The sequence below is a fragment of the Pogoniulus pusillus genome, chromosome 2 (assembly GCF_015220805.1).
Source record: "Pogoniulus pusillus isolate bPogPus1 chromosome 2, bPogPus1.pri, whole genome shotgun sequence".
NCBI classification, from domain to species: Eukaryota; Metazoa; Chordata; class Aves; order Piciformes; family Lybiidae; genus Pogoniulus; species Pogoniulus pusillus.
The window spans coordinates 38,083,017-38,108,262 of record NC_087265.1 but is presented as its reverse complement, the minus strand read 5'-3'; the positions used below and the strand labels follow the sequence as shown (position 1 = coordinate 38,108,262).

Here is a 25,246-nt window from a genome sequence, read left to right as displayed (position 1 = left end):
TAGGGAAAACAGCTGTTTTGTTAAAAAACAAACAAACAAACAAAAAACAACCAAAACCCTAAAAAAAAAATAGACTAAAAATTTAAAAGAGATAGAAGTAATCCATTATATAAAAGGTCTTTTTGCAACATCATAATAAGAAAGTGTTTTCTTTTGTGGAATCAAAAAAAGTTCAACAAGAGGAGGAATAACAAGGGGAGAAATAACTCCACCAGTACAGGCTGGGAGGTGATCTGCTGGAGGGCAGTCCTGTGGGGAGGGACCTGGGAGTGCTGCTGCATAACAAATTATCTATGGGACAGCAATGTGCCCTTGTAGCCAAGAAGGCCAATGGGATCCTGGGGTGTATTAAGAAGAGTGTGTCCAGCAGATCAAGGGAGGTTCTCCTCCCCCTCTACTCTGCCCTGGTGAGACCTCATCTTGAATATTGTGTTCAGTTTTGGGCTCCCCAGTTTAAGAGGGAGAGGGATATGCTGGAGAGGGTTCAGCGGAGGACAGAAGGGCATGGCTTATGAGGAGAGGCTGAGGGACCTGAGGCTTTTTAGTCTGGAGAAAAGAAGATTTAGAGGGAATTTGATAAATGCTTATAAGTATCTGAAGGACGGGGGGGGGACAGGCTCTGCTCACTTACTCCTTGTGATAGGACAAGGAGCAATGGGTGTAAATTGCAGCACAAGAGGTTCTGCCTCAGCACAAGGGGTAACTTCTTTACTGTAAGGGTCCCAGAGGACTGGAACAGGCTCCCCAAAGAAGTTGTGGAGTCTCCTTCTCTGGAGACTTTCAAGGCCTGTATGGATGTGTTCCTCTGTGATCTATGTTAGATAGTATTGTCCTGCTCTGGCAGAGGGGTTGGACTTGGTGATCACCTTGGGTCCCTTCCAACCCCCCTAACATCCTATGATAAGACAAATACGTTTGAAAGTACTAAACAACTGTCCTAAATACAGATTAAACAGCTAACAAAGTAAGGTGCCAGGAGAGAGAGTACTGAAGAAGGAAGACTGCAAGGTAGAGAGGGAGGTGATTTGGACGATTTTATACTTTAAAGGGACTGCAGAAAATAAATGAGAGTTAAAGTTTCAGTTTAACATGCTTCAAGGACCAGAAAAGGAAAATTCAGCCTGAAGTTAGCTTCTAAACCCGAGAAAAGGGCACTGTGTCTCCTTGCAAAAAGACTGCCTCTAACTGCCATCTGAGCTACTCCATAACTGAGCACTGCAAAGGGACAACTTTCTAACTTACACATCTGGATTTCACTTAGAACTGTTTTGGAAACTTTGTACAAAAAAAGATAGCTTTTGCCACAGATCTTATTAAAGGGAAACTGAAATGAACTGTAAAAAGTAAACTAAACTAAGCTCTCTTCCTATTGTATTTTGAAATTAAATGAAGTCCCTGCTAAGATGGGCAATGATCACATGGGTAAATCTCTGAAAAGAACAAACACAGGCTAATGTTAATTACAGAGAAATAGTTACTCATATTAATATTTGATAACCACAGTGCCAGTTTAAAAAGTATCTGTGTTGGCTAAGTCAACTCCAATTACAAATTGTATTTCATATTGTTCCCAAGAACTGAGAAAAGTCAGCGCTGCGCCAAACGTATTAGCTCCTTCTCTATAAACAACTGTTTCATGTTTTGCTGGAACTACTTAATAACAAAGAAGAAAACTAACTGGGTAATTGTAATCTTTGTTACAGAAGTGATTGGAGTCTTTAAATGAACATTACAAGCTCAATGAATATTATGAAATGGTCTGTGATGTAATGTGAAATTCAAAGTAGAGAGAATCATAGAATCATCATAGACTCATCGTAGAATCAACCAGATTGGAAGAGACCTCCAAGATCATCCAGTCCAACCTAGCACCCAGCCTTAGCCAATCAACTAGACCATGACAATGAATGCCTCATCCAGTCTTTTCTTGAACAACTCCAGCAACAGCAACTCCACCACCTCCCTGGGCAGCCCATTCCAATGGCAAATCACTCTCTCTGGAAACAACTTCCTCCTAACATCCAGCCTATACTTCCCCTGGCACAACTTGAGACTGTGTCCCCTTGTTCTATTGCTGGTTGCCTGGAAGAAGGGACCAACTTCCATCTGGCTACAACCTCCCTTCAGGTAGTTGTAGACAGCAACAAGGTCACCCCTGAGCCTCCTCTTCTCCAGGCTAAACACCCCCAGCTCCCTCAGCCTCTCCTCACAGGGTTTGTGTTCCAGGCCTCTCACCAGCTTCGTCTCCCTTCTCTGGACATGTTCCAGTACCTCAAGTAACCTTATTCTGACTATGATTTAAACATCACTAGTTTTAGCAAACTTCGGGAAAATAATACATCTTAGTCTAAAACCATGCACAATTAGAACTGGGAGCCAGTTCTGCTACCTGCAGTGATTCTTGTAATAATCAGTTGAGTTAATTTTCACAACCTGTGCAAAGCATTGCTCACCTACTGGTTCCTCAGCTTTCAAAGGCAGAAGCTACACGTCCTCATTCAAACATGAACAATCTGAAAAGGGGGCAATATCCAGGAATTCCAAATCATTAACAGGAAGTTCAGCTCATCTATTTAAAATAGCTCAGTCCCAGAACCAAAGTGGTTTTACATACCTAAGCATTGAGACTCAGGAAAATCTGGAGTTAGGAGATTTCCTATCTGAAGTTAGGAGAAATCCAGAATGGGAATAGCAAAACTTCCTCTTGCAAAAGTGACAACAAATAAAATACACCACTATTTTACTTGGATTCTAAAATTCCCTACATAAATATCCCAAAGTCCAATTGTTTTTTTCAACTGATACTATAGAAGCGTTTCACTTTTCCATTAAGAATATGCATGTAAAGAAGATCTATCTTTATCCATCCTCTTCAATAAAGAATTCAAAATAACATAGACTGGACATCAAAACAAAATTGTAGTAATTAAATAAACCAACAATGCACAAAGCTCCTGCTCTCACTTTTTCAAGTGAAAAAATATAAAATAAGGATTTCTAGAAATCTCCTCTTATGACAAAGAATTCCACAAGATGGAAGAAAGATACTGACTATGAAAAGGGAAAATCTCAGGTGCAGTTAGAATGTTTGTAATACACAGCTATAAAAGACTGGACCTGACCATACAAATTAATGAAAGATATTGGAGAAATATCCAGAATACAGCAGTAAAGATTCAGGAATGATCCCTTTGAGTAGTCTCTCCTGTTACCCTGCTCTTACTTGTAGTTGCAAAGTGGCCAGCTAACATAGCTTCAAAATGGCTAACCTTTACTTCAAGGTCTTTTACATTATGGTAGGGAAAAATATGCTGACACAGGAGCATTTTGCCAGTCAAGGCAAAGCTAGCATATCAGTAGAGATCAAGGACTAGAAGCAACAGCTCTTGACTCTGATTTTGATGTATGCTTCACCTCCCTGAAATTCAAAAAAATGCAGTTTCAGATGCAGCCACCTAATATTTCTTCTAATTAGAAGTGCTGTCTCCCCATAAATTTTGATACTGAGACATGCAAGAAAGAAATATCACATTTTCAGTGCTGCAAATGTGTTTTATGAAATTAATTCTCACTCACTGCTCTGTCTGAGCATATGCACAGGAAGCCTTGTGGTTGCTAAGGGCTTCATGAATCACATTCATTTCATGATTATTTTAAGCACATGAGTGGTACACACTGCTCTGTAATTATGATTCAGTCATTAGCAAATAAATATTGAATATGCAGTTAATTCAGCCAGAATATTTGATATACCAAAATTTCAATCCCATATTGAAGAATTACAATAGAAGTTGTGCAGCTATATAACACACACTGAAATTTACTCTTTCTTAATGAGAAAAAGAGGTCTTTTTATCATGATAGAATTGCCTCGGTTGTTTAAGTATTGATCATGTTTATGCACAATGAAGTGGTTTTCCTACAGATGAGCATTCTCTATGAGGCTTCAATTCATTTTATCTTAGTCATCCTGTAAATCTACTATTTAGCACTCTAACATTGTATAAGTATTACTCTTTTGGTCTCATGTAGTAACAGTTCAAGTGGGTTTAAAGGGTTAAGCAAAATTTAGTCAAAATACCCATTTTTTTTTACCTAGCTGAAATATAGAAGTCTTACAGCTCCTACCTGAAACCATAGCCTGATCCAGACTTTAGGAATTTTGAATTTTTGCATTACTCTCAAGAAATCTGATCAAACAAATTACAAGGGTCTGAAAAGCCTTAGTGTCTTAAACTTAGCAACAGTAATGGCCTTCTATTTGCAGCTCTGTAAGCTTTCACCATCATTTCCATCATCACCTGCTGTTCTGGAGAGACATGGCAGAGGAGGTGGCTCATCTGGGATCCTGCTGCTACTGGTTTTCCCTGCTGTTTCTCTTCCAGATAACATCCTTCACCAAAAGTAGCTTTCACCATTAGAGTCAGCATATGCCATCAGCACCAGTCCTCAACCTGTGACTTTTCTCTCACATTGTACACACCCAAGATACAGAACAAAACTGATTTCAGCAAAGCTTCACATCTCTTTCAAACATCTCTTACTTCTGCTAGAGAATCATCATCAATCATAGAATCAAACAGGTTGGAAGAGACCTCCAAGATCATCCAGTCCAACCTCACACACAGCCCCAGCCAGTCAACTACACCATGGCACTAAGTGCCTCAGCCAGGCTTTTTGAACTCCATTACCTCCCTGGGCAGCCCATTCCAATGCCAATCACACTCTCTAGGAAGAACTTCCTAACATCCAGCCTAGATCTCCCCTGGCACAACTTGACACTGCGTCCCCTTGTTCTGTTGCTGGTTGCCTGGGAGAAGAGGCCAACCCCCACCTGACTGCAGCCTCCCTTCAGGTAGTTGTAGACAGCAATGAGGTCACCCCTGAGCCTCCTCTTCTCCAGGCTAAACAACCCCAGCTCCCTCAGCCTCTCCTCACAGGGTTTGTGTTCCAGGCCCCTCACCAGCTTTGTTGCCCTTCTCTGGACACCTTCCAGCACCTCAACATCTCTCTTGAATTGAGGAGCCCAGAACTGGACAGAGCACTCAAGCTGTGGCCTGACCAGTGTTGAGTACAGGGGAAGAAAAACCTCCCTTGTCCTACTGGCCACACTGTTCCTGATGCAGGCCAGGATGCCTTTGCCTCTCCTGGCCACCTGGGCACACTGCTGCCGCATGTTCAGATACTATCTACCTGTTGTCCTGGAGCCCTGGATCCCCTAAAAGTCCTCTTCCTCAGTGGTTTGAATGGGAGAGGAAAGGCATGAGAAACCTGTTCTCCTGCCCTGCAGGCCTGAGGCGGGAGGAGCAAAGGGCCCTTCCGGCATGAGGGGTGCCCTGTGCAGGTGCCTGCACTGCAACCAGGCTGGCGATTGGCTGTGGTCTTCCCGCCTGGGAAGTGGGAAATTGACTCTAGGAAAGGTATAAATATTGGGGATATTTCCCACCTTGCGGTTCCTGCCTTGGAGTTCTCCCCGGCCTGGATAGTTGCTGCAGAGAGTCCCTGGTGCTGCAAAGGACAAGCTCCTGAGGGACCAGACCATCTCTGCTTAGGACGGCTCCCCTCTGTAAGCACCCCTTGTGCAAGCTTGGTAGTCCCAACGAGCCTCAGATGCCTTTTGAAAGAGAGAGAGCTGACAAGCACATGGACTGCCTTTTCTCTCAGCCTAACTCACCTGTGAGGAGTGAACTTTCTGCTCAGCCTGATTAATAGCGGGGAAAAGCTGTGTTTATAGCTTAGCCTTTCCCGTTACCCGACTCCTAAACCAGCCAAATTTATCTGGAGTATCCTGTGTAAGATATTCTCAATGAAACTGAGTCTGCTAATTAAACTAAATTAATTTCTGTATATAGTTTTGGGGTCGGGGTTTCAGGAAAATAAAATTATTCTATTTTTATATATATTCCTAACTCAGCCATGTTGAGTACTGTGTTCAGTTCTGGGCCCCCCAGTTTAGGAGGGACATTGAGATGCTTGAGCGTGTCCAGAGAAGGGCAACGAGGCTGGTGAGAGGCCTTGAGCACAGTCCTATGAGGAGAGGCTGAGGGAGCTGGGATTGTTTAGCCTGGAGAAGAGGAGGCTCAGGGGTGACCTTATTGCTGTCTGCAACTACCTGAGGGGTGGTTGTGGCCAGGAGGAGGTTGCTCTCTTCTCTCAGGTGGCCAGCACCAGAACGAGAGGACACAGCCTCAGGCTGTGCCAGGGGAGATTTAGGCTTGAGGTGAGGAGAAAGTTCTTCACTGAGAGAGTCATTGGACACTGGAATGGGCTGCCTGGGGAGGTGGTGGAGTCGCCGTCCCTGGGGCAGTTCAAGGCAGGACTGGACGTGGCACTTGGTGCCATGGTCTAGCCTTGAGCTCTGTGGTAAAGGGTTGGACTTGATGACCTGTGAGGTCTCTTCCAACCCTGATGATACTGTGATACTGTGTGATACTGTGATACTGTGATTTTAATTCCCTGCCTCCACAACACCTGTACCCCCAGGTCCCTTTCTGCCCGGCTGCTCTCCAGCCACTCTGCCCCCAGCCTGTAGTGCTGCTTGGGGTTGTTGTGGCCAAAATGCACTTAGCCTTGTTAAATCTCATTCCATGCTAATTTGGTTCCTCTGTTCAAGTATTTGCTAGGTTGAAGCTTAATGAAAAGATCCTCAAACTTCAAATTAATTACTATGTATCACAGTATCATCAAGGTTGGAAGAGACCTCACAGATCATCAAGTCCAACCCTTTACCACAGAGCTCAAGGCTAGACCATGGCACCAAGTGCCACGTCCAATCTTGCCTTGAACAGCTCCAGGGACGGCGACTCCACCACCTCCCCGGGCAGCCCATTCCAGTGCCCAATGACTCTCTCAGTGAAGAACTTTCTCCTCACCTCCAGCCTAAATTTCCCCTGGTGCAGCCTGAGGCTGTGTCCTCTCGTTCAGGCGCTGGCCACCTGAGAGAAGAGAGCAACTTCCTCCTGGCCACAACCACCCTTACATACATTCAGGTGTTATCTGTCATCTGTTAGATTCAACAAGCAACCAACTAGTCTTTCCTTATCCTAAACTCTATGATGGTTTCTGTTGCCTCAGTGTTTATTGCCATTACGTGATATTGCCATTTCACAACCATTCCATGAAATCAGAGGAATAATGTACAATTTAAGGATTGATTTGTACATTGCAAATTACCCTTTTAATGGCTTTTGCTGAGTATTTATTTCTCAAGAGTGACATTTAATCTATAAGGCTACCCTGAATTGCATATAGACTACACAAAATGCAAGCTAATGCTATTTCATCTTGAAGTTGCCAAATACATGAACGCTCTATATGTTTCATAGTCTTTATCATAATCAGGCTATCAACAAGAAGCTGGGAAATTCAATGTAAAATCATCACCTGCCAAAAATCATGCTTGAAAATTATTGAAGACCTCACTATATCTTATTTACTGGAGCTAATACAATAAACACATGGAAAAAGCACATGGCCCATATTCCTCTTAGTCATTTAAAAGCTTTATTTTTTCCTGCAGACGCCAGCTTTGAGCACAGTGATCAAAGAAGCTGTTAATAAATCTCCCAAAGCAGTCTCCTCCATCAGTTAGAAAAAAAAAATATTCCATGCCAAGAAGATATTTCTAAATAGATGACCTGACACTCAGATTTCAGTGTTGGCTTTACCTTCCAGTAAGAAACCTGTATACAAAACCTCTGTGACACTGGACATTATCAGAGGAACGAAGGCCTGGCACATAAAATCATAGAATCAAAGAATCATAGAATCATCCAGGTTGGAAGAGACCTCCAAGATCATCCAGTCCAACCTGGCACCCAGCCCTAGCCAGTCAACTACACCATGGCACTAAGTGCCTCATCCAGGCTTTTCTTGAACACCTCCAGGGATGGTGACTCCACCACCTCATTGGGCAGCCCATTCCAATGGCGAATCACTCTCTCTGTCAAGAACTTCCTCCTAACATCCAGCCCACACCTGCCCTGGCACAGCTTGAGACTGTGTCCCCTTGTTCTGTTGCTCACCCTCTATGTGTTTCAGATGAAATCTTCAAGCCTTAGTTATCCCTACCTCACATCTCCCAGTCCTCTTAATTGCATCTCCCATTCTTCTAACAAACATCATGATCTTTTTCTGCCCCAAGGGCAGGAGTTCCTGCTAGAAAGCAATTCTCCAGATGATGGTATTATGCTACAAGCCCTCTCCTCCCTTAGAATCATAGAATCAACCAGGTTGGAAGAGACCTCCAAGATCATCCAGTCCAACCTAGCACCCAGCCCTAACCAATCAACTAGACCATGGCACTAAGTGCCTCATCCAGGCTTTTCTTGAAGACCCCCAGGGATGGTGCCTCCACCACCTCCCTGGGCAGCCCATTCCAATGGGAAATCACTCTCTCTGTGAAGAACTTCTTCCTAATATCCAGCCTTTACAATATCTGGACTGGTTTAATATCATTCTGATGCAATAAACATTTGATTTCATCACACAACTCAGCAAATGAAGTCTCTCTTTTTGACAATTACATAAATTTAATGATCTGAAAATCTGTCGCCTTCTCTCTCATGTGATATTAATTATCACAGAATGATAAGGAGTTGGAAAGGGATCTCTCATTGCTCTTTGCTTTCCTCTGTCTCTTCTCTATTTCACCTTGAAATCATTGGTATACTCATCTTGAATGAGCATGCTGATTATATCCTCAGGTCCTTGGGACCAAAAAATCTGAGTTGAATGTTGCTACTCATCCTTTGAAAACTGCAGGCAAAGAGGTAGAAAATCCCTTTAGAAACACTAAGGACAAGCTGTCATATTAAAAAAAGTGAGCTAATGTTCTTTCATTTAAGACTGCATTAACCAGAACTAATAACTTTGTACTGAAAATATTTTCTAGATTATTACTAAGAAAATATGTTGCTGTCATGGTGTAGGCTTTTGAAAGTTTTGGGGGTTTTTTTTTGGGTGCAATTTCTGAATTTGTTAAGGACAGAAGGCTGGTAAGTGTTCAGCACTAAAAATAATGTCATTGTCCAATGATCAAAGACTCTTCATCTGCCCCCATGAGTACCCTTTCCTCTACTCAATAAAGTCACATATAATCAAACAACTCAGGAAATGTCCTTCATTAACATTAATGACACTTTGATCCGTGACTTCTCCATAGAATCAAAGAACATTAGAATCACAGAATCAGTCAGGGTTGGAAGGGACCACAAGGATCATCTAGCTCCAACCTCTCTGCCATGGGCAGGGACACCCTACCATAGATTAGGCTGGCCTTAAACACCTCCAGGGATGGGGCCTCAACCACCTCCATGGGCAACTCATTCTCTCATCACTGTCATGGTGAAGAACTTCCTCCTCACATCCAGTTTGAATCTCCCCACCTCCAGCTTTGCTCCATTCCCCCTAGTCCTGTCACTACTTGATATCCTAAAAAGTCCCTCCGCAGCTTTTTTGTAGGCCCCCTTCAGATACTGGAAGGCCATAATAAGGTCACCTTGGAGCCTCCTCTTCTCCAGACTGAACAGTTCCAACTCTTTGAGTCTGTCCTCATAGAAGAGGTGCTGTAGCCTTCTGATCATCTTCACAGTCCTTCTCTGGACACACTCCAGCATCTCCACATCCTTTTTGTAATGGGGGCTCCAGAACTGGATGCAGTACTCCAAGTGAGGTCTCAGTAAACATTATATATTCTATATATAAGTGCTATTTTTTATTTCCCCAGTATAGAAATTAGAACTAGAAGAGAATTTCTTTGCTGCATACCACAGGTCAACAAACATTTACAGCTAACAATTCTGAAAAAATTTAATTTGAATCATAGAATCAATGAGGTTGGAAGATACCTCCAAGATCATCCAGTCCAACCTAGCACCCAGCCCTAGCCAGTCAACTACACCATGGCACTAAGTGCCTCATCCAGGCTCTTCTTAAACACCTCCCTGGGCAGCCCATTCCAATGGCAAATCACTCTCTCTCTCAAGAACTTCCTTCTAACATCCAGACTATACATCTGCTGGAACAACTTGAGACTGTGTCCCCTTGTTCTGTTGCTGGTTGCCTGGGGTCAGACATGGTGTCCTGGTTATCCCTCTGTGCCCTATTCCATCCCATCTTTCTCCAGAAATTATTGCCTCCCCATATATGACACCACAAGTGCATGTGTAACAATTTGTCTTCAATCCAACACTGCCTAATCATCAGACTCACCTTAAGATATTTTTACAGTAGGGGAATTTCCACTGAACACTTTGCACAGAACAAGATTTGGGGTCACCTGTATGTGCCATTGCTGCTATCAGATGAATCAAGGTAGCTGGTTTAGTTGGCCTAAGAGGTCAACATAACAACCAAAATAACCTCACTTCAATCCAAGCTCTAACTTGTCATTTGGTTTAGGCAGCTTACTTTCCTACTTATAATTAAGCACTTGATATACCAGATATAAAAGTTATACTTTCAATAGAATATCTCCAGAGGATGAGACCTCAACTCCCTCCCATCAGATCTTCCAGGTGGGACAACAGAGTAAATTTATCTTAAGTTTTCTTTTTAAAGTGTATTATAGGTCCTGAGGGCTACAGTAAAGATCTTTATTTGTTGGCATGAAATTATGAAACATGAAAAATACAAATATTGCTCTAGCAGCTATTATGGACTACTGAATAAAATGTTCAAATACTCTGAGAGTTACCACAGTCTGCCTAAAATGTAGGGGAAAAAAATCTCCACTTTAATTCAGGTGTCTTTTTTACTGAATAATTAACAGCTTCAACATCTATTTTCACTAAAAGACATTTCATCCAAAAGACAGAGCACAACAGCTGCAGTAATTAAAGCACAATTTCACTGTAAAATATTACCACCTCAGTGGTTCTGAAGAAAGGATATAGTGCATGTAATGTATATGACAGTGTGAAAATATGAAGAGGGTTTTTATTTAATACTGCAATTAAAATGAAGAAAAAAGAATAAAGTAGGAGATGCTAGAACTCAGAACTCTCTGTTATGTGCAAAACTAACTTCTGGCATTTGGAATTGTTAAAAATAAATGTTCTGTTGAAGAATTGCCAAATCAAAGTCTTTCAAACTAGGTCTTGGTAATGAATAGAACATTAAAAATCTTAAACATACTTGAGAGTGGTATAAAAGAGAAATTAATCCAATGTGTGACCTATTTCCCTATATATTTGAAGAATTGTAATAAATAGGATCAAATGTAACATCAGCTTTTCCAGGATTTGTCTACATGAGAAACTAAATTTGAATTAAGGTCAGGTAAGAAACTGAAATTCACTTCTTGTCTTTGAATAGCTCTGTCTTTGAATGCTTCTGGATGAATAGAATAGAAACAGAATCAAATCCCTAGAGCTCATCAGAGAAAAATGTCTCCAAGTTATTCTTGGACAAAACCACATTAAACTCATTATTTAGCATATAGTTTATCCATGCTCTATATACATATTTGGTTTGGTTCTGGAAACAGTTGTGATGGAAACTGTAATAAACCATACTCTAATTAATTTCCAAATTATTATTTCAACCTTTTGTTGTTCCACCTCAACACAAGGGGGAACATCTTTACTGTAAGGGTCACGGAACACCAGAACAGGCTCTCCAGAAAGGCTGTGGAGTCTCCTTCTCTGGAGGCTTTCAAGGCCTATCTGGATACATTTCTCTGTGACCTGAGCTAGACTGTACGGTCCTGCTCTGGCAGGGGGGTTGGACTCGATGATCTCTTTGGGTCCTTTTCCAACCCCTTACAGGATCACGGTATGTCATCCAGACAGGCCTTGAAAACTCCAGAGAAGGAGACTCCACAGACCATCTGGAGAGCCTATTCTGGTGCACTGTGACCCTTACAGTAAAGAAGTTCCCCCTTGTGTTGAGGTGGAACCTCCTGTGCTGCAGCTTACACCCATTGCTCCTTATCCTATCACAGGGAACAAGTGAGCAGAGCCTGTCCCCCCAAGTCCTGACACTCAGCCCTCAGATATTTATCAATATTTATTAAATCCCCTCTCCTCTTCTCCAGACTAAAAAGCCCCAGGTCCCTCAGTCTCTCCTCATAAGGCAATGCTCAGTCCTCTAATCATCCTCATAGCCCTTCGCTGGACCCTCTCCAGCAGATCCCTGTCCCTCTTAAACTGGGGAGCCCAAAACTGAATGCAGTATTCAAGATGAGGTCTCACCAGGGTAGAGTAGCAGGGAAGGAGAACATCCCTTGATCTGCTGGATACACTCTTCTTAATACACCCCAGGATCCCATTGGCCCTCTTGGCTACAAGGGCACATTGCTGTCCCATAGATAATTTGTTATGCAGCAGCACTCCCAGGTCCCTCTCCACAGGACTGCTCTCCAGCAGATCACCTCCCAGCCTGTACTGGTGCAGTTTATTATTCCTCCCCAGCTGCAGGACTCTGCACTTGTCCTTGTTGAGCTTCATCTGGCTCCTCTGTGCCCAGCTCTCCAGCCTGTCCAGGTCTGTCTGGATGGCCACACAGCCTTCAGCTGTATGAGCTAAGCCTCCCAGTTTGGTGCCATCAGCAAACTTGCTGAGCAGACACTCTGTGCCCTCATCAGTGTCATTGAGGAGGACTGAAAATCCAAAACCTAATGCTAAACCTGATCATGGCAAATTCAGAGAATATTCATGACTAGAATAATATGGAAATGGCACTTGTTCATCAAGAATTTTGAAGAATAGAACTTTTTAGTCCACACCTCTGTATTTCCAGGTAAAAAAAAAATAATAGTACAAAGTTATATTTCAACCCAAAAGGATAACTTCAGAATTTATCAGTATGTGCCACATTTCCTACAGAAGACAAGGACAAGTTGAGGGAACTGGGGTTGTTCAACCTGGAATAAGAGAAAGCTCCAGGATAACCTAACAGGAGTCTTCCAGTAACTGGAAGAGGCCTACAAGAAGGATGGAGAGAGACTGTTTACAGAGGCTTGTAGTGATAGGGCAAGGGAAAATGGCTTCAAACTAGAGAAGAGCAGATTAAGATTGGGTGTTAGGAACAGGTTCTTTACAATGAGGGTTGTGGAATACTGGAACAGGTTGCCCAGGGAGGCAGTAGGGGTCCCATCCCTGGAGATATTCAAAGTAAGGCTCTACAGGGCTCTGGGCAGCCTCATCCAGTTGAGGATACCCCTGATTACTGCAGAGGGGGTTGGACCAGATGACCTTTGGAGGACCCTTCTAATCCAGACCATTCTGTGATTCTTTGATAACTGGCCTTGCTAACTAGGGCATCAGATCCAGCATCCTCCTCCTAACCCAGACCATTCTGTGATTCTGTGATAACTGGCCTTGCTAACTATGGCATCAAATCCAGCATCCTCCTCCTAACCCAGACCATTCTGTAATTCTGTGATAACTGGCCTTGCTAACTATGGCATCAAATCCAGCATCCTCCTCCTAACCCAGACCATTCTGTGATTCCGTGATAACTGGCCTTGTTAATGAGGGCATCAAATCCAGCATCCTCCTCCTAACCCAGACCATTCTGTGATTCTGTGATAACTGGCCTTGTTAATGAGGGCATCAAATCCAGCATCCTCCTCCTAACCCAGACCATTCTGTAGTTCTATGATAACTGGCCTTGCTAAATGTGGCATCAGATCCAGCATCTTTCCCTAAGGTAAAGCAATGGGCTGTGTCTTACAAAGCACCTCTTGTGCTCTTATGGCAAAAAAAGAATCATTAAAAATAATCCTCAGGTGTTCTGTCCAACACAAGGACCATTTTTCTTAGTTGATAAAGGATACAGAGATCCACCACATTCTAAAGATAATCCCACACTGGTTTAATTTAAAAATTCCCAGACATATCTAAATACATCCAGCTACATTTATTTACTCATGAAACTGCTTAGAAACATATTTATTATCTACACAAACATTATACCAGAAAGAGCTTTCAACTGGAAAATTACTGAGCTTCTAGGCAGGCAGTGGTTTGTAAGAAAATTTCAAACCCAGCTTTTAGTAACATAGAATTCTGTTCTTAATGTCTGTGCCTTTCTAGGGCTCAGAAATCACAATCTGAATTCTTCAAGCTGATGACAGCACAACATTCCTAAACATACTCCTCTACAGATGTGAAACCTAACCTGATGAAAGAGGTATTTCTTTTCCCTGTTTAATTGATGCCAAGCAAGTAATTATGAAATACTCTGTGTTCTCTAAGACTGACGGCAACTGCTTCCTTGATGTTCATCAATCTGCAAAATAACGCTGATGTCAGTAGTGGTGTTAGTCATCACAGGTCAGAACTTAACTGGCATGAATCTCACAGAACACAGTAGAGTTATATCAACTTATATAAGCACATAAGTGTGCTAGTTTGAGGCTAACTGGAATATTTTAACGAGAGAAATTAGATTCTAGGCTGTGAAAAGGAAACAATGGTGATGTCTACTTCACTCATAGGCTTGCTGAGAGGTATAAAAACAAGAACACAAAACATAGGTAAGTCGGTGTGTGGGTGGGTCTCTGTCAGAGCCTGTGCTTTCTCCCTAGGCTGTTTTCTGTGTAACTAATTCTTCTGCTTTCTAACCCCCTGGCAGATCCTCCAACCTCACCTGGCACGTAAAGCAAACTCTGGGATAAGGTAGAGGGGTGGAAAGAAGGTGGAAGGGTGGTTGGGAGTCCCTCCTGAGGACTCTGGTTTCTGGGAGGGCTGTTGTGTTTCTTTATTACTTTCAACTTGTATATTTCTGTCTCTAGCTGTATATATTGTAAATATCTGCTTGTATATTGTGCTAAGCTGTAAATATAAAGCTTCATTCCTTAACTTCCAGCTCAGCTGAGTCTAGTCTGGGTGATATCATAAGAGTAGGGGGGCAGGTAGCTCCCAAACTGTCACAATAAGCATGTGGGGTTTATGCATTTTGGTGTAATAGCATAAAGAAAGAAAACCAGTGTTGCCAGGTGAAGACCATCTGCACTCATTGCTCTTTTTTTTTAATTTGTCATATAGTCAAAGGTTTTTTATACTAACTATGAAGACAAATAAGAGGGTTGTTTAGAAATAGATTAGTATCTCATCTGTATAATGAAATTATATAGATTAACAGTGTATGGAAGGTATTGTATTGCTGTCATCAGTGATGAGCACCAAATGCACTTCAAACTAGCACAACTTCATTCATTTGCAATGCTTCCCAGCAATGTTTTAGTCCTGAATATACATAAAATCATAAATTATGTTGGTTTGGGGTAGTAAATCCTATAGTATGTTTTCTTTACACTACAAGCCTAGATGACAAAGAATTCAAGATGTAGTCCTTTGAAAATCCCCAGCGAAGGCAGAGCTGTGCTGATGTCCCACAGAGCCAAAGAAGCGGGCAGCTGAGCCAAGTGATTGGTGTCAATGAGGTGGGACTCCGAGTCTCTTAAGACAGAACAGCTCACCCATGGAGCTGAAGGAGGATTCATTATAGAAGCATTTCTCAAACACAATTTCCAAGCTATGTCTTGCTATATCCATATCCTTCCTCCAGAAAAAATAATAAAAGCTATGTCCTAACCAATTTTAAGTGTCATGCAATCATCTCTGTTTTTCAGTAGCATCTCACATCACTGTAAGGGATACACCACACATCACAGGATCACAGGATGTTAGGGGTTGGAAGGGACCCAAAGAGATCATTGAGTCCAACCCCCAAAGAAAATTACTTCTTCAGACCTTTTTCCCCAAATTTTAGTGTGATGAATAAGGCAGGTTTTGAGTTGCCTTTCTGAATCTTTTCAACATCTCCCAATCCCATGTTTGTAAAGCTGTGGCACTCTTCCAAAACACATTGTCTTATAAATCTTCCTCAAACAGAAAAAAAACTTTGAACAGCATTTTGTGGACCTACATCAGTGAATGAGCATGGAAACTTTTATAAATAAGATTAGAGAAACCCCACCAAAGTCTGTTAAGAGATTTTTTTCAGACCTTTTAGAGATTCTGAGTTTCAAAAAAGAAACTAAGATAAATATATCATGATAATCCTATTCACAACACCTATAGAACCTCTGCTTATGGAACCTGTCATTGCATTTAATTAGCTGCTCATAACTATTACAAATATAAACATTATTGTAAGGTGGATTCATGGCAGTGTGTTCTCTATTAATAAAGACTCATCCCTGCAGTTCCTCTACTGTTGAATTAGATGGTACAATTATGTGATTTGCCAGATCATTTACAGCATTCTCCTATGGAAACTGACTGGGTTTATTTATCTGCTAGGTTTAGCTATCATTCTAAAACATAAAATGAGAATGTGTAAATTATTAGTGACCATAATAAACCTATATGTTGCAGTGGTTCTCCTAAAGTTAGATGTTCTGTTTCACATTCATGTTTGGCATAATCTCTGTACTTAACATTTATGTTTATATTTAATGCCATAAGCATTCATATCACTTAACACAGTAAGCACAAGAACTTCCTCAGACCTTTCAATATATCCCGGGAAGAATATAGCTTGCACAGTTCAAGTAGGTTATGAGTATGAAACTTTTCTTAAACAAAGTTTCAGTGAAAATGATACAGAACCATAAAAGCTTTGGGGCTTTAATAATTGGCATTTTCTTATGAAAAGCAAGCCTGTATTTTGTCAGAAAGCTCTTATCAGTAGAGCACAGAACACTGCAAGCATTTTGCAGTTCCTTTACTTTTTTTTTCCCTGGATATTCACAGTGGTACATGACAGAACAGCTTTATGTCTTCAGCAGTTGATTCTCACATGCATCAGCCTCTGGGCCATCTGATAAGGATTGTTCTGCTTCTCTAAATCAGCAAGTACATTAGACCTTTCTTAGTTGACGTAAGTATATATGCGCCAATTACGGCATGTCTGTTTTATCAGGGGAACTCTCAGCAGCCCAACAACAGTCTGGTCCTAGTTTCTAGGCTCAATGATTTTATAATCTGGTTCACTGACGGCCACTCAGACCAGGACACTAGGATATAGAATCATAGAATCAACCAGGTTGGAAGAGACCTCCAAGATCATCCAGTCCAACCTAGCACCCAGCCCTAGCCAGTCAACTACACCACGGCACTAAGTGCCTCATCCAGGCTTTTCTTGAACACCTCCAGGGATGATGACTCCACCACCTCCCTGGGCAGCCCATTCCAGTGGCAAATCACTCTCTCTGGGAACAACTTCCTCCTAATATAATAAGAACAAGGATGTCCAGCTATGACAATAAGAATATTAATTCCTGATTCCATAATTTCTTTGTGTGCATACTTAAGGCAATTGACTTGCCATTTCAGAGAGGAGCAGGTACTAAAGTACTGACAGAGAAGAAGGAATGAAAATCATATATGCAAAAATTACTAACGAAAATAAAGGAACCTATTCAATTCCCATTCACATTCCTTTCATCTAAATTAAATTTCCCTTTGCAGGTAATCAATACATTATTACCAACATTATTTTAAATCACAGTGGACATTTTCAGCTCCAACAAAGGCTGACAAATATTTTTAGCTTAGATGACCTAATAAGAGCTATTTTCATTATGCATATGCCTATTATAATATCTAATCTTGGAGGTCTCTTCCAACCTGGTTGGTTCTACGATTCTAAGACAGCTCCATGTCCAACAGAACAGAAATAATTATTCACTTATACCAGTAGATCTCAAATTTAACCTGAAGATGACCCTAGCTAGACACATAATTGTCTCACAGGAGAGAAATCTCATGCAGAAGACTTTCTGTCTTGTGCAAAAGTATCTCATCTAAAGATCTGCTCACTGTAATAGATTTGTATTTCTGCATTATGTATCTCTTTCCAGAAACTGTAGTAAATATTAGTTAGACTATTTAGCAAGCTTTGAACCCATAGTACCAGTGTATGGAAGAAAACAAATTTTCTAGGCTGGATTATTAGACAGATTAAAAAAAACAAAACAAACAAAAAAAAAAAAAAACATAAAGGTTCTGCAGAACTGAAGCATATTGTATCTACCATACAGAAATTGTAAAAGTTCCTGCAAGCAGAATGTAGATTTTTTTTAGGTTCCTGTTTTTTTCCAACAATTTTTGACAGAACGATACAAAACTTCAGCTTCAGTTGTCTCAAGAGAGACACACATCAACTGAAAATATCTATAAATGTCAGAAAGAAACTGTATTAAATTGCTTGGAGAATCATAACTGGCATCATGCCAAAAGATCCCTTGAACTTTGACCTGGCTATCAGTACAGGCAGCTGGCCATTGGTGTCAGCCAGAGAGATCATGCAGCTGAAAATGTCTGGGCCCTGTCCAAGAAAAATGGGGGGAAAAAAGGAGAGGGAAAATTATTGCCATAGTAAATGAATAATTTTACTCTTGTCTCTTTTCTTTGAGATATACTTCTACATATCACTGCAAAGGAAGAGCTTCCAAGGAATTGCATATATCTGATGTACTGAAGGAGCTGGCTTCCTCCAATGACTCAAACTGCCAAAAGTCACTTTGCTGCCTGCAGGCTTTCTCAAGCTAGGTCAAAGGAAAGGAGCCAATCTACAGAACAACCCAATCTGTTTTCAGGTCTGAGGTTTGGCAGAAGTTTCAGCTCTGATACCATATTAAAATTTCAATGACTAAGAAAATCTTAAATCAGACTTGGAAAAGTATTAGCCAAATGGGTAATCAGCCTTAGACATAGAAACAGAAGCAAAACTCACATTCATATAAAAGCTATAATATACCACAACTCATAACAACACCCATCTCAAGAAAGGAAATGTTTAAGGAATAACAGAAATTTCCCTCATATTGATTTTGCTCTAAATTCTCAGCATTTAAAGCTGTGCAGCCAGTTTGATCTACAACATGTGTGTTGGAAATTTGGCAGGGAATGCTTTATGCCTGTTTTTCTATCATGTTTTCTGAAACAGAAGGAAAAGCAATATAGGCACATAACCATGGATTAAAAAACAACTGCATGTATACAGAATACACTAAAATAAACAGATTTTCCATTTGCATTAGCCAAGAAAACATATTAAGCTCTTTAAAAACCCAGTGTATATAAATAATGTAGCTGCTTAGGTCACCTGCAAAGCTTTCTACATAGTAAAGAATTCAATTACAGTTTCCTGTTCCTAGTCACTACCCAGGTGCATGGAAAAGTTTTCAAACCAGTGTTTACCACTGAAACAAGAAAATTATTGGGAGCTACAAGCTAGGTAGCTTCTTTAGCAGGAAGAAGAGGTTCTGCTTAATGCTGTTCTAGCAGACAAAACATAAATCTTGTCTCAGAGAGAGATGCTATATAACCTAGTGTTTTGCTTCTTTCACAGATTGGCAGTCTGCTAGAATTGACAGAATATGTAACAAGCCCTAAAGTTCAAAGCCTTCTGTGCAAATATACATGTTTCCTCTTCGTTATTAGCTCTGAAAGTTGGGTGGCTTTGCCCCTCTAATATTGTGAACATGACAAATTTTGAATGGTCTGCTATTTATCAAAGTGTCTGTCATTTATCAAAGTTCACATCCTGAACAGCTGCTGCATAGCCAGGACTGGAGACTGGAGAACTCAGTCATGTACATTTTACTCACAACAGTAAGCAATTATGTGTATAAGAAGTTCCATTAGCGTCAAGAGGGAGACAATGTAATTACAGATTTGTACAACTTGGGCTCACAACAAAATGAAAACAATATCAGGAACTTAATTTCAGATCAGTCATCTTCTACATCAAAAATACATTATGCTCAGAAATAGGAGGCTCAAATCAGTTATCTGACAGGCATCTTGCATCATTCGAGATGCCCTGAATATCTCACCTGTTCCCCAGCTGCTGCTCCAGAAGAGCGCAGGTGTCGTGGAGGTCCTGTGTCATATCTGCCAGCCCTGGGTGGATGTCTCAGGCACCCTTAGGTGTCTCAAATGGCACTAAAAGCCTATATTTGATGCAAGTCTAGGCTGTCATTTCTTTACAGGTGAAGCAGATATATGCTCCTTCAGACAGAAAATGTTCAGTTCAGAAATCACTGAAATCTACTTGAAGATAAATGGGAGAAGGGTTACAGTTCTTCAAAGACAGAGAGTGTGTGGGCTGGTGCTACTGCTGCAGTATGACATAAAAAGCCTGGTCTTGTACATGTGTTGTGTGAACAGGGAAAAAAGAGAACAAACCAGAGAGAGGGAAAGCTCACCCATACTGCAGTCGTATGAGATCTCTGGAACATGAGTAGCCCTTGTTCTGTATGAATTTCTCACTTCCTGTAGCTGATTATAACCTGGTTTAACAAAGGAGGCCTTGTGACACACTACTGTGTCCAGGTCTCACCTTGCTGTTGAATCAAGAGTCACAACTGAGTAACAGGCATTGGAGAGCAACTGCACTCTCAACACGAAAATCTTTTCACACCATGAGCACTGTGTTAAAGGAGCACAGACTAAATCCACCTCTGGTACTGGACAAATATGATGCACTGGCTGCATAAAATGTCCGTTTCACGAGCAGGAACCAAACCCATCAGATAAAAGGTATGCTGATTTTTCTCTTGTCTTTGAGATCAGCTACACTCTGTAGTCCTAGCTTGGATTCTATGCTCCTCAGTTTATTAGTTACTAGGTCTGACTACCAGGTTACCCAGGGAAAACGCAAGTCCTCCAGTGTAAGGCTCTCCCTCCTACCCATTCCTGTCTCCTATTACTGAAGCTTCCTAGTCACCTCCCTCATTCTTCCAAATACCCATTTTGGTTCCCTGGGGAGAGGCCACCTGAGAGGTTTGCTCTGTCAGCTGTGTGATATTAGCCCTGAGGCACAGGGCTGACATCTCTTCTCATCACAAATGAAGCTGGAACAAATCCAGAGGAGGGCCACAAAGATGATCCAGGGGCTGGAACACCTCTGCCATGAGGATCAGCTAAGCAAACTAAGATTGTTCAGCCTAGAGAAGACTCAAGGGGCACCTTATAACTTATAACTGTCTTCCAATACCTGAAAGAAACCCACAGGAAGGCTGCAAAGGGACATTTACAAGAATGTCCACTGATATAAAAAGGGAAATGGATTTAAATTGAAGGACAGTAAGTATAGATTGGATCTTTGGAAGAAATTCTTCACTGTGAAGGTGACAAGACTCTGGAACAGATTTTCCAGAGAGGCTGTAGATGATCCCCTCCCTGGAGACATTCAAGGCCAGGTTGGATGTGGCCTTGAGTAATGTGGTTTAGTTGAGAGGCATCCCTGCCCATGACAGGAAGATTGGATTAGATGATCTCTAAGGTCTCTTCTAGCCTAAGCCATTCTATAGCTGTATATCTAAGTGCTCACCTCTCCTTCTCATGGCATCTGCTCAACTGACCTTTAAATACCTCCATATCGCATCCAAATATTTTTGTTTGAGGACAGGAAAGGAACTAAAGGATAAACTTGCTTAAAAGTGAAGGTTACCTTAAAGACAGTTTTCAGAAATGAGCTAATAGTAGAAGGCTACATAAAATGACAGTATCTTAAAAATTATCTTAGCACCTTATCATTTCACTTTAAAAACCAAACAAACTAACAACATAGAACCATAATAATTTGGAAATAAAGTTTATCATGTTCAGTCACACTTTCCAGTCTCTATGATTGTATGTGAGATCCAACACATTTAATATGCAAAACAAAACTATTACTGAACGTTCAAATTGTACAAGTCAGATGGATACTGGACATCAGAGACATGTATTTTTACATCAACATAATACTTAGAGCTGGAGGTCTCTGATGCTGACAAGAAACAACTGAATGATTGTCTAAATAATTACCAGAATACCCTGCCTATTGAATTTGTGCTTTTTGCATCCCTATTCTAAGATCACAGGGAGTTCAAAAGGTTTATCTGACAGGAGGTAGGTGTCTGAGCTCTCCTTAGCCCCACCATTTCATTTATACAAAATCATAGGCCACTATTTCTAGACAATACATCACAGGCCAATGAGAGGAATTTATTAGGCAAATCCAAGTAACTTTGCTAGTCAGTTTCTGTACAATTTACAGCCACCTCAACAGTCTCACTGATACTTGCCATGAGTGTGGTACAAACACCATCCTTAAAGTGATGATTGGTAACACCTATGACCTCTCAATTTCATGAGGTTCTGAAAAACATGTATGAATGTAATGTATGAATACAACTGTTCAGGCATGAATGGATTCATGGCCAATGTACACAATATCCTTATCCACAACTTTTGGGGTTGGGGAGATTTTTTTGGTTGGTTCTTAAGAAAACAGCATTAGTTAATATGATGCAATTTTACCTACCACAAACAAGAATCTGTGGCAGTAATTAATTTAGGAGTTTTGTTCAAACAGAGACATTTTCCTGGTTTTGAGCCCATCTTCTAGTTCTGTTCTTTTACCACTACTCACTCAACACTGTAAAAAGTGATATACGTCCATCTTATGCTACTTTAGAGAACTTCCAGCCACTGGAAAGTAGTTGACTTTGCTTCTGGCCTATGCTACTACTATGGCTTTATGGAAGATGTTTTTTTCCTAAACAGTCATTATAAACCAAATATGAACAGAGAAGGAAGCACATCCTCCTGTCTTTTTATGATCCCTTCCACTAAAATTAAACTGCTTGCTTTGTTTATCAGGAAATCACCAAAACATACAAAGAGTCCATAAGACAGAGCAAAATACCAGCCTGGCAATAATTCAGACATCTGATTCAGCTCTTTTAAGATCCCAGTGATGCTCTCATAATTCATTTCCACTTAAAGCTGTCAGAAATCCCACTGGCCTCTGCCACACAGGTAGCTGCTCTGGCAGACACCTGAACAAAGCTGTCCCAACGCAAAGACAAAAATGAAATTTAGCCTGAGCTTCTGGGGATGCTTGAATTGGCTCTGCTGCAAAGCTAGAACTGTAATATTTACAGTTTTCCAAAGGAAAGGAATCCTATTTGTTAAATCAAAAAGCCTCATTCGTGAACAATGGAAAATACTACTAAACTGTACTTTTCAAACAGTGCCAGCTCTCCTACTGCTGGATTGCACAGCATACCATGTCACGTCACTGGAGACTAAAATAAAAGCTTCCCAGAAACCCAAGTGCCCTATAATACTAATTTTAAGAGAAGTTATTCCAGGCAAATGGTTTTATCTAAATTTGGCTACTAATTCGCATATTCAAAACTGATTTTGAACGAGGCTGTATGTTTGGGGTAAACATAAAAACCATGGAACACTATGTTTCCTCTGTGCACCACATGAGTTGTGTCTCACTGAATGTCAGCTGAAAAGCAGAGCTAAAGGTTAAGAGGATATTCTTTGCTTCAGTTGTGATCATTCTGCCTTGGCACCAAATTCTCAACAGTTCTACAAAGGCTCCTTAGCCACTCGATGACCTCTGCAGAAGATTCTCCATAGCAAAAGATCTCTGAATGTATTTCTAGAGGTTAGAAAGTAATTTGTCACTATAAGACCATACATTCATTTGTACAGAATACTTGAGAGATCTTATTGGTCAAAAAGCCCCAGACAAGGTCAGAGGATCTCACCCTTTTTATGTCAGTGTGACATAATGATTTTATTATTACTCTCCTCGTGCACTTGGTGCTATTGGCATCACTGGAATTTCTTCACAATGACAAGGTACCAAAAGAAAAGAGAAGCAAAGGAGAGAAAAGGAACTGGTGCATCAGCAGAGCTGCATGACAGTAGTAAAACTGTATGAAGGTTCCCAGCTCCCTGACTATTTTCTATGCAAAATCCAAAAAGATCACAGCCTCATCCTGATGTTTTCCAGAGGCAGGAGTAACTGTCACTGTTTATTTAATAGTTAACTGCCCTGTCACTTTTTACATACTTTCTGATGAAAGATGCATTCATTCATGGGCTATGATTGAGCCTGTTGGACTGCCTAAAAAGCCATTCAGTTCAGTGTGTGCTGAGATAGGGCAGCTGCAGAGGCCTGAAAGTGCTGTCGTCTCATGAGTCCTGGCAGAGGAATTCCCTTCAAGGTCAGGGGCATTCGTGCCCTTCACATTCCCCAGCCAGAAGGGTTTCTTCACAGGAAGGTAAAATACAAAAATAAATTGCATTTGGAACAAGCTAAAAAACCCAAACCTAATATTTGTATCTTGTAATAACTTAGCAGAACATTCAGTGCAAAGGACATTTTCATCCTTCGCTTCTTCACACAACGCAATATTCATCTGTCTGCTTCCTCTTCTTTTGTAGCTGGGTGCCAGTAGTATAAATTATGCCTTAACCTGACCTTTAAAACAGAAAATAAAGGCTCATCAAATAATTCATAGAATCATAGAATCAACCAGGTTGGAAGAGACCTCCAAGATCATCCAGTCCAACCTAGCACCCAGCCCTATCCAGTCGTCTAGACCATGGCACTAAGTGCCTCATCCAGGCTTTTCTTGAACACCTCCAGGGATGGTGACTCCACCACCTCCCTGGGCAGCCCATCCCAATGCCAATCACTCTCTCTGGGAAGAACTTCCTCCTAACATCCAACCTATACCTACCCCGGCACAACTTGAGACTGTGTCCCCTTGTTCTATTGCTGGTTGCCTGGGAGAAGAGACCAACCCTCACCTGGCTACAATGTCCCTTCAGGTAGTTGTAGACAGTAATAAGATCACCCCTGAGCCTCCTCTTCTCCAGGCTAAACAACCCCAGCTCCCTCAGCCTCTCCTCATAGGGTTTGTGTTCCAGGCCCCTCAACAGCTTTGTTGCCCTTCTCTGGACACATTCCAGCACCTCAACATCTCTGTTGAATTGAGGGGCCCAGAACTGGACACAGGACTCAAGCTGTGGCCTGACCAGTGCTGAGTCCAGGGGAAGAATAACCTCCCTTGCCCTACTGGCCACACTGCTCCTGATGCAGGCCAGGATGCCATTGGCTCTCCTGGCCACCTGGTCACACTGCTGGCTCATGTTCAGCTACTCTCTATCAGTACTCCCAGGTCTCTTTATTCCTGGATGCTCTCCAGGCACTCTATTCCCAGCCTTTAGCAGTGCTTGGGGTTGTTGTAGCCAAGTGTAGAACCCTGCACTCAGCCTTGTTAAATCTCATCCATCCCACTGGCCTCTGCCCACCCATCCAGCTTGTCAAGGTCAATTCCTACCCATTTCAACAAGGACAGGTTGTGATATTAGAACTATGAATCTGATCAGGGATTTTCAAATACAAAGACATAAACCCACTTCCTGCTTGTTTTAACTTTACAAAGTATTTATGTGAATGTGAAAAAACCACAGGATAAACAAACACA

At 41.4% G+C, this 25,246-nt stretch overlaps 1 protein-coding gene across 6 annotated transcripts in view; it reads right to left on the bottom strand.

Annotated features, from left to right (window-relative positions):
* PDE1A (phosphodiesterase 1A) overlaps positions 1-25,246 on the bottom strand; it is a 272,683-nt gene that overhangs the window by 65,376 nt on the left and 182,061 nt on the right. The window contains exon 1 of one of the 6 annotated variants that reach the window (XM_064161689.1): positions 19,796-19,871. The exons of the other annotated variants lie outside the window; for them this stretch is intronic. Within the exon in view, the coding sequence (XP_064017759.1) occupies positions 19,796-19,851 (56 nt within the window). The 5' untranslated portion in view covers positions 19,852-19,871. Of the gene's footprint in view, positions 1-19,795; positions 19,872-25,246 lie in introns of those variants that run through there. 6 annotated transcript variants of the gene reach the window in all.